Genomic DNA, 10543 nt, shown 5'->3' with positions numbered 1-10543 from the left:
GGGCCTCATGCATTGCAAGGCAAGCGCTCTGCCACTGAGCCAACTTCCCAGCCCGAGATTATATATATATATATATATATATATATATATATATATAAAATGATTATAAAATGATTATAGTGTGCTATTTTAAAATGACTTTTTTCTTTCAATACATTAATTTTTATGTGGTAGAAAATTAAATATGTTTATGGAAGTCTTATGTGAAGAAGGAACTAATCAGATAGATTTTATTTTGTGTATTTAGCTGATTATAAGGAATGAATTTTAGTCAGATATGGTGGCTAATTCCTGTATTCCTAGTTATTCTCAAAGGTAGTTGGAAGTCAGCCTAGGGAAAATTTAGTGAGACCTCCATAAGCTGAGAGTTGTAATTCATACCTATGATTCAGCTGCACAGGAAGTATTGACAGGTGAACAGGAGATCTCAGACTTGCCTGGGCAAAGAGTCTCTAAATGAAAAGTAATCTCAAGTGCAAAGGGCTAGAGGCATGGCTCTAGTGGTAGAGTACTTGCCTAGCAAGTACATAGCCTTGAGTTTAAGTATTGTTCTGAAAAAAAAATTACTATTTAATCATCTCTTATAGCAATATCAGATCAATTTAGTTGTTAGAAATTTTGAGTTAGGGGCTGGGAAGGTGGCTCAGTGGTAGAGTGCTTGCCTTGCATGCATGAGGCCCTGGGTTCGATTCCTCAGCACCACATAAGCAAAAAGAAAAAAGCCAGAAGTGGCGCTGTGGCTCAAGGGGTAGAGCGCTAGCTTTGAGCTGAAGAGCTGAGGGACACCCAGGCCCAGAGTTCAGGCCCCACGACCAGATCCCCCCCCCAAAAAAAAAGAAATTTTGAGTTAATGTACTTTTATAGTTTTTATGCATGTTTGGCTTCACTTTTACAAAATGTGATATGATATGGAAATGTGTTTATAAAAAGTTCAATTTAGCATATTTTTCCTTGTTTAAAAATTACTGAACGGAATATAACAAAAATTTGTTACCATGTAAAAATCTCATTCACTCCTCTAATTTTTACTGTATGAAAGAAGAATATGGCTATTTGTGTTTTAAAATGAAATACAAAATGCTGCTCCTAGAGAATTTATTAAATGATTGCTTTTGGATTTCTTAGTTTTTTAAAAAAATATTAAAAATATATTAGTCTATATTAATTGAAGAAGGAGTGGTTTCACTGTAACATTTTCATGCATCCTGATAAAAGTTACGGCCTCTATCACTTTCCCTTATCTCCCTCCCACATTTTTAAAACAATTTCACCAGGTTTCCATTTTCTGTTTTCATACATGCAAATAAATTTCTTCATCCATAATCATCCTCATTCACCTTCTCCACATACCTTTTTCCCTTTCTTCTGGTACCCACTCCCTCAACAGAGCCAGCATTAAATAATTGTTTTTGGATTTAGTCCTTTGAATTTTCCTAGTAGCTCATTCAAGGAATATGATTTAATAGTCATGTATAGAAGGTATATTAAGTAATGTTATTTATATGTGATTATGTAATATTGACAATATTAACAATATCGATTTTCTTCAAATTTCTGTTTTTATTTTTTTATTTTTAGGATCATCATGCCTATAGTTCGTAATTCAAAAAAGTCTCTTACACCTCAGATTTCTGATTTAACAAGTGAATCTTACGAACAGCTGGATTTTTTGCCTGACAAGTTAAGAACAAAGCTGCTTCCATTCCAGAAAGATGGCATCATTTTTGCCCTCAGAAGAGATGGCAGGTAAAGTACATTTATAATGTATTTATGCATTTATTTACTTAATTTATTTTTTTGTCAGTCATGGGACTTGAACTGTGAGCTTGGGTGCTCTTCAGCTAAGGCAAGTGTTCTACTACTTGAGCCACAGTACCACTTCTGGTTTTTGGTGGTTAACTGGAGATAAGAATCTCATGGACTTTCCTACCTGGTCTGGCTTTGAACCGAGATCCTCAGATCTCAACCTCCTGAGTAGCTAGGATTACAGGCGTGAGCCACCAGTGCCTGGCATGTTTATGCATTCATAATGCATACTATAAATGTTAAATTCCTGGCAACTATACTAAAACAAAAATAACAACCAGAGAAAACCTGTTCAAATCACTTTTTTTTAATTAGTCTTCCTTTAGTAGAATTGGTTATGACTAAACTAGCTTCATTTCTAAACTGTGGTTAACTTATGCTTCAGATGGAAATATATTGAACAAATTCTAAGTATTTTAGTTACTAGATATTTCCAGTCTCTTATAAGTGACAGTTGTCTAGATTATGTTGTTTATATATATAAATATATATATTTCCACACACACACACACACACACACACACATATATATATATATATATATATATATATATATATATGGAAATGTGATCACAGCATTTTAATTTTTTCTTTTGGATTAGTAACCTCTGGTGCTTATACTACTGCTTATATTTTATTTATTTATTTTATTTTGTGCTGTTCCTGGGACTTGAATTCAGGGCCTAGACACTGTCTATGAGCTTTTCTGTTCAAGGTTAGCACTTTCCCACTGGAGTTACAGCTCCACCTCTGGCTTTTTGCTGGTTAGGTGGAGAAGAGTCCGATGGATTTTCCTACCTGGGCTGACTTGGAACTGTGATCCTCAGATCTCAGCTGCCTGAATAGCTAAAATTACAAGCATAATCCACCGATGTGTACATATACATTATATATGTATGCATTATATATATAATACATACACATACATATATACATATATGCATATAATATACATACATATGTATATATAATATATTTTATTTCTTTTCAAATTTCAAAATACTTATTTAATCTCTTTAACCATATTGGGCCATTACATGGTTTTCCATATATTTTTTCTTTTTCTTTTTTATTCATTTATTTTTTATTATTATAAAGGTGATGTACACAGTGGTTACAATTACATAAGTCAGGTAGTTTAAGTTACATAAGTCAGGTATTCCATATTTTAAAGTAAAGTGTTGTCTTTCGTATTCACACATATCATATATTTCTCCTCATATTGTAAAATCTTTTTTTTTTCTTTTTTTGGTTGTTTGTGGGGCTTTGAACACTGGGCCTGGGCACTGACCCTGAGCTTTTCAGTTCAAGTCAAGTGCTCTACTACTTGAGCCACAGCACCACTTCTGGTTTTCTGCTGGTTAATTGGACATTAGAGTCTCACAGACTTTCTTGTCCAGGCTGGCTTTGAACCATGATCCTCAGATCTCAGCCTCCTGAGTAGCTACGATTATAGGTGTGAGCCACAGGCACCTGGCTTATGAAAATTTTTAAACATTGAATGAATGTTAGAGTAGACACTTGGTAGACCTACCGTCCGTCTATCATTTACATTCCATTTTTCTATCTCTCCATCCTTGGATAACATTAGTTTATCCTATCTTTTTCATTCATTTCACAGCAAATTTAAGACACTAGTATGCTTCTGAAGTACTTAAGTATGTGTGTGGTTAATCCTAGGTCATATTTGTTTACAGTTTTGTTTCTTATGTTAATGAGAATGCATAAACTTGACAAATAAATATATTTGTATAAACCAAATCTACCATTCTAGAAAATGTTCTCACTTCTTTTCCCAAACCATTATTGGTTTTATGTTTTTTAAAAACTATGTTTTGCTTTGTTCTAGAGCTTTTTATAAATGGAAGAATACAGTATGTGCTGTTTTCAAAGACTTCCTTCATTCCCTGTAGTCTTACTTAAAAAACTTCTTTAGTATATCCTATTGTATGCACTTACTTCTACAGGTAATAGTTGATAACTAAGATGATAGGTTTGGTGCTTTTTGCTTTACACCTGTATCTTCCCACCTTTATTAGCCTACACATCATTTTTGTACATTAGCTTTGCTTTTATGGAATTATACAATTCATAATATCTTTGTTACTCAAATTCCTGAAGATTTTAGTCACAAATGTAATGTAGGCATTAGCTTTTTAAAATTTCAGTGCTAATATCAATTTCTAAAACAAACACATTTCTTCACAGTTGCTAGACAAGTACTATGCCACTTCTGCCATACTCCTAGTCCTTTTTCTTTTTTCCTCCTGGCATACTATGTATGCCTCCTTCTCAGCCTTTTTTGTTGATTAATTGGAGGAGTTTTACAGCCCGGGCTGCCTTCTAATCATGATCCTGAACATCTCAGTCTCCTCAGTAGTTAGGATTATAGGTGAGAACCATTAGCTTCTGACTGACTCTTTTCCTTGTTAACTTTTTTTGTGTGTGTTTTTAGTTATCTCTAGTTTTTTAGTTAGCATATATTAGTTTATATAAAACGTCATTTTGTTTTTGATACATAATGTTACTAACTTTTCTGTGTTAGCTTTGAACTCATGATCCTCCTGTTTATGTTTCCTGAATGAGATTATACCACCATACCTGTTAAAGCCTTTAGCTTAAGTAGTTCATACTTGTGTCTTTGAGCTTATTGGTATAGTGGGGTAGACAGAATATAAGCTATAGAGTCAGACTCTGTTTCGATGTGAATCATTTACTCTTTCTGTGTGATGCTTAGTATGTGTCTGTAATCATTTGAACTTCAGATTCATTGACTAGAAAATGAATATTATAAGTCTAGTTGCTGCAGTTATAAAAGAATTCTAAGTTCGTTGAAATGGTCAAATAAAATGCCTACTGTACTTTTCTTAGCTTTTTAAAAGATCTTCCAAACTTTTCCTTAGACTGTATAAAATATAAATATACATAGTAAAATAGTAAAATGTAAAACATTTTCATCATCCTAAGTGGCCCTCTTTGTAATCAACTCTTCTAAAGTAGGCAACCTTGATATGACTCCATAGACTGTATTTAAAAAAGAAGTCATGTATTAATGTGTTTTTTGTTTTGTTTGACAGTAGGTCTTGCTATATAGTCCTTGCTCACTTTGAACTCACCGTTGCCTGCTTCAGCTATCTGCATGCTGGTTTTTTTTTGGGGGGGTCTGATCGTGGGGCCTGAACTCTGGGCCTGGGCACTGTCCCTCAGCTCTTCAGCTCAAGGCTAACGCTCTACCACTTGAGCCACAGCGCCACTTCCGGCTTTTTTCTTTTTGCTTATGTGGTGCTGAGGAATCGAACCCAGGACCTCAGGCATGCAAGGCAAGCACTCTACCACTGAGCCACCTTCCCAGCCCTCTGCATGCTGGTTTTACAGGCATGTAATACATATAACACTCAGTTTCACAGTGTATTTCTAAGTTACTTTATGCGCTTATTTAAAATTGTAATTATAATAATCTTTTTTTATTACTATGGCTTGAAATCAGGGAAATATTCATCTTAAGCAAATATTCTACTACTGAACTGCATTCCCAGTTATTTTGAGATAGGTATCCCTGGCTGGAACTCTCTATGTAACCTGAGCAGGCCTCAGACTTACAATTCCCATGCTTCTGATTCCTTGGGATTATAGGCATGTGCCACCATGCTAACTTTTTATTCTGATGTAATTTCAAATGGGTGGAAAGGTTATAAGAAAAATTAAAAAATGGCCAGGTGCTGGTGGCTCACGCCTATAATCCTAGCTACTCAGGAGGCTGAGGTCTAAGGATTGTGGTTCAAAGCCAGCCTGGGCAGGAAAGTCTGTGAGACTCTTACCTCCAATAAACTACCAGAAAATCAGAAGTGGTGCTATTGCTGAAGTGGTAGAGCGTTCTCCTGGAACTGAAGAGCTGAGGGACAGCACCCAGGCCCAGAGTTCAAGCCCCACTCATGACCGACCAAAAAAATGAATAAATAAAAATTGACTGCCACAATATCTTTTAACTAGATTTACTGATTTTTTTCTCCAGTTCTTAGGCTTGAATTTGGGCTTCTTGATCTCTCTCAGTTTGCTTGCTCACAGTTGAGAAAATAAAAAGAAAATAACTTTTAATTTCATTTTATTTCATGGAATCCTTATAATTTTAGTTTATGTGTTCATGTTGAGCTAATTTTTACATGTGGAATGAGATAGTTCTAGGGTTATTTTCTTTTATCCTGTTCCCTAGTTAAACTTTATCATGATTTCTAGAAAAATCTTTCAGTACTTTAAATTATATGTTTATTGAACTTTGGTTGATTACATAGGTATATTTCTTGATTATTTCTTTTTGGTAATGTATCTTTTTCAGTTGCAGCTCCTCCAGTTTTACTTTTGCTGTAACTTTCTTAAGTTTAATTTGAATCTTTTTGTGTGTGTGTGTGTGCCCATCCTGGGGCCTGGGCGCTGTCCATGAGCTTTGGTGCTTAAGGCTACTACTCTACCACTTGAGTCATGGCACCACTTCTGTCTTTTTCTGAGTAGTTTATTGGAGATAAGTGCCTTATGGACTTTCTTGCCCAGGCTGGCTACAATCCTCAGATCTCACATCTCAGCCTCCTGAGTAGCTAGGATTATAGGTTAGAGCTCGCAGCTCTCAGTTATACTCTATATTTATAAAAAAGTATTATTTTCTTTGCTGATTTTGAATGAGTCTACTTTTTGTGTCATTTTTCCTACATTGGAAATGAGGTTTGTGTTTTATCATTATTTATAATGTATGTGTGTGTGTGTGTGTGTGTGTGTGCGTGCATGTGTGCACGCGCTCATGCATGCTTGCATGTGTGCTGGTCTGGTGGCTTGAACTCAGGGTCTGGGCCCTCAAGTCTAGTGCATTACCACTTGTACAATAGCTCCACTTCTGGCTTTTTGGTAGTTAATTAAAGATAAAATTCACATGAACTTTCCTTTCATGGCTGGCTTTAAACTGTGATCCTCAGATCTCAGCCTCCTGAGTAGCTAGATTACTGGTGTGAGCCACTAGTGCCCAGATCATCGTCTGTAATTTATAACCTCTTAACTGGAGTACTTAGAGAGTTAACTAGTTTCATTTTTTTCCTTCTAGTATATTTTGCTTCTGTACCCTGTTTGGTATTGTTTTCTTTTCTTTCTTTTTAAATTTTTTTATTTTTTGATTGTGGGGCTTGAACTCCAAGCCTGAGTGCTGTCCCTTAGCCTCTTTTTGCTCAAGGCTAGTGTTCTACCATTTGACCCACAACATCACTCTGGTTTTTGAGTAGTTAATTGGAGTTTGGAGTCTCACAGGGACTTTTCTGCCTGGGCTGGCTTCGAACCATGGTCCTTAGATCTCAGCCTTCTGAGATCTAAGCATGAGACACTGGCACCACGCTGATACCATTTCCTTACCAAATTTCTTTAGAGTAGCTAATGGGAAATCTATTTGCTTTTTTTTTTTTCATTTAAAAATGTCTTTTCAGTTGGGCACTGATAGCTCATGCCTGTTATCCTAGCTCCGTAGGAGGCAGAGATCTGAGGATCACGGTTCAAAGCCAGCCTGGGCAGGAAAGTCTGTGAGACTCTTATCTCCAATTAACCACCAGAAAACCAGAAGTGGCACTGTGGTAGAGTGAAACAAATGGTCGAGTGCTTGAGTTGAGTTGAAGAGCTGAGGGACAGTGCCCAGGCCCAGAGTTCAAGCCCCATGACTGACAAAAAAAAAAAAAAGTCATTTCACTGACTACATGAATGAATGACAGATCTGCTTGGTAAGAAATTCCTCAGTCCCACTTTCTTTTCTGGCTTATTTAAGCACTGCTCACATTTTGCTATAGAGTAGTCTGAGAGCTACCAGTTTTGTTTTGTTTTATTTTTTTCCTCCTAAGAAAAATTTTCTAATTACATACTTTGGCAGTCCGGGAGTACAATACGTCTTGATGTGGACTCTTATACATCTTTTTCCTGGAGGTGCTATAAATATATGTATATTTTTTTTGGTCCGGTCCTGGGGCCTGAACTCTGGGCCTGGGCGCTGTCCCTCAGCTCTTCAGCTCAAGACTAACATTCTACCACTTAAGCCACAGTGCCACTTCTGGCTTTTTTTTTGCTTATGTGGTGCTGAGGAATTGAACCCAGGGCCTCAGGCAGGCAAGGCAAGCGCTCTACCACTGAGCCACCTTCCCAGCCTTATATATATTCTTTTTTATTTCTGGTTTGCAATTTTTTTCCTGTACTTATAAACACTTTCAATTGGTCAACATTCCTGTGGTATTTATCCATTTTGTGCTTACCTGACTTGTCAGCTCACATGTCATTTTAAGTTTTTTAGCTCTATCTTCCTGAGTTCCTATATTCCTACCTTGTGTTTCTTTAGTTATACAGCTAATTGCTACTTTTTTTCTTTCATGTTAACATTTTATTTATTATTTTTCTTTTTATTATTATTAAGTAGTTGCATACAGGGAATATAATTCCATAAATCATAATATGTAATTCCATAAGTTTATGAGTACAATGCTTCTTGGTCAATGTCACCCATTCCATTGCTCTCTATTTCCCCTCCTAAGTTACACAGTTAAGTTTTTATGTAATGCATAGTGTGTATGACTGCATTTGCTCACTTCCTTCCTCCACTTATGTGCCCTTTCCCTCAAAACATGTCCATTTTATTTAAACCAATTCAAGCATCATGCTTAACAAAAACTGTCCAAAATAAACATGCAGTATGAACTAGCAGAGATTTGAACCCCAGCTTAAGAATTGGTGTCAGTTGTTGGTTTTCTTAAAGGGTGACTGAACAATTAAAATTCACAAAACAAAACAATGTTTCAAGACTCCAGAATGAGATTATACTGGACCATCTAAAACTGAGAATTGCCTTCAAACAACATTCAAGTAATTTTATGTGTATTAATTATATTCCCAAACCATGAGAATAGAGTTGTCATTACAAACTTCATGCAGTTGCTTAAATATTATAGGATTAGGATGTCAAATAGCGTAAAAGAAATTAATACACTCTTAGTTTTCAGTTTGCGTAGGAGAGATTTGTTCAGAAATGAACACTTCTTCATGTAAGTTGTAAGACCCCCCCCAACATTACAGTATAAATATTGTTATCAGCCTAAAGAACAAACAAGGGGTACAATCATTCCAAGAATAAGTAAAAACTAGAATGCAATTTATTCTGCAACTATCAGCATTTAAACTGTTATGAAAAGATCTATTCCTTAGTAATTCACATGCAGATTATTGACATTGTTCAAGTTTTAAAATAGCCCAAACATTAAAAAAATTATTTTATAAATAAGTTAATTGTACAAAGAGGTTACAATCCCATAAGTCAGGTTATGAGTACAATGATTCTTGACCAATGTTACCCTTCCATCATTCTCCCTCATTTTTCCTGTCTTATTCCTACCCCTTCCAGTTATGTTAAAAACTGAACTATGGCTAAACATTTTAAAGTATACCTTCTTTAACACACACAAGAAAATAGACAAATTTAATTTAGCAATAAATTTTCCTAACTGGAAACTTTATATATATGTATGTACACATACATTTTTTACATAGGCATATGTTTTTCTTTCCTTTTTTTGCAGTTTTTCATTGTAAAGGTGATATACAAAGGGTTACATTTACATAAATAAGGAAATGAGTACAATTCTTGTCAAACATTGTTACCGCTTCCCTCAGTTTCTCCTGTTTTCCCTCTCCACTGACTCTACTCCCCACCAAGTTGTAAACTTTATAACAGTGTCACATCAGGAAAGCATTCATAGCTACATCTGACTCTTGAAAATAGGAGGTAGAAAGAGAGGGAAAGTGCTAACAGACATTTGCCACACAGATCATTTACTAATGGCAATTTAACAAAATTAATAAGAGTTAACCAAGAATATGTTGAACTGCACAAAGCATTTGGTAAACTTCTAGTTAGTAAACAATTCAGACATTCATTTTAGAAGTCAGTTATCATTCAGTTATTTTTCCCCTTCAATACCAGAACAAAGTAATTACTATTTACAACTCGGGTATTTTGGAATTCAGCATAGTAACCTGAAAATAAGTCTCTTCATACGTCATTTATGTGGCCACAGTACCAATACTAAGTCCGTATTGTAGCCAGGCGGTGGTGGCTCACGCCTGTAAATCCTAGCTACTCAGGAGGCTGAGATCTGAGGATAGAGGTTCAAAGCCAGCTGGGGCAGGAAAGTCTGTAACACTCTTATCTCCTATAAAACCAGTAGAAAACTGGAAGTGGCTCTGTGGCTCAAGTGGTAGAGCAGTCGCCTTGAGCTGAAGAGCTGAGGGACAGTGCCCAAGCCCAGAGTTCAAGCTCCATGACCAACAAAAAAAAAAAAGAAAAAAGAAAAATAAAATAAAAAATACGTATTGTGATTACTGCTTGGTTCAGTTTTCACATTAGATGCCTGCAGAACCTATGTAAGGCCAGCAAGTTCAAAACTAACGCTGATATAAATAAAAAAAGCAGGAGGGTCTTTGGAAAAAGTTGCTACATAAAAGGAAAAATTTAAGATTTAAGGCCAAATAGTAATAGTTGCACCAGAAAGATATGGAATTTTGTGTGTAACCTGTAATTACTATTTGTAGGGAGGCAATAAAAGGGACAAAACAGGAAACACACTTTAAAAAACAGTGTAACAGTGGGCTGGGAATGTGGCTCAGTGGTAGAGCGCTTGCCTTGCATGCCTGAGGCCCTGGGTTCGATTCCTCAGCACCACATAAGCAAAAA

At 35.8% G+C, this 10543-nt stretch overlaps 1 protein-coding gene across 1 annotated transcript in view; it reads left to right on the top strand.

Annotated features, from left to right (window-relative positions):
• The window catches only part of Zranb3 (zinc finger, RAN-binding domain containing 3), a 228760-nt gene that overhangs the window by 18235 nt on the left and 199982 nt on the right, over positions 1 to 10543 (top strand). Inside the window, exon 2 of the mRNA XM_013030801.1 lies at positions 1579 to 1746. Coding sequence (XP_012886255.1) covers positions 1579 to 1746 — 168 coding nt within the window. The remainder of the gene's footprint in view (positions 1 to 1578; positions 1747 to 10543) is intronic.

This window comes from Dipodomys ordii, unplaced genomic scaffold, assembly GCF_000151885.1.
Source record: "Dipodomys ordii isolate 6190 unplaced genomic scaffold, Dord_2.0 Scaffold133, whole genome shotgun sequence".
NCBI lineage: Eukaryota > Metazoa > Chordata > Mammalia > Rodentia > Heteromyidae > Dipodomys > Dipodomys ordii.
This window is presented reverse-complemented; position numbering and strand designations above follow the sequence as displayed.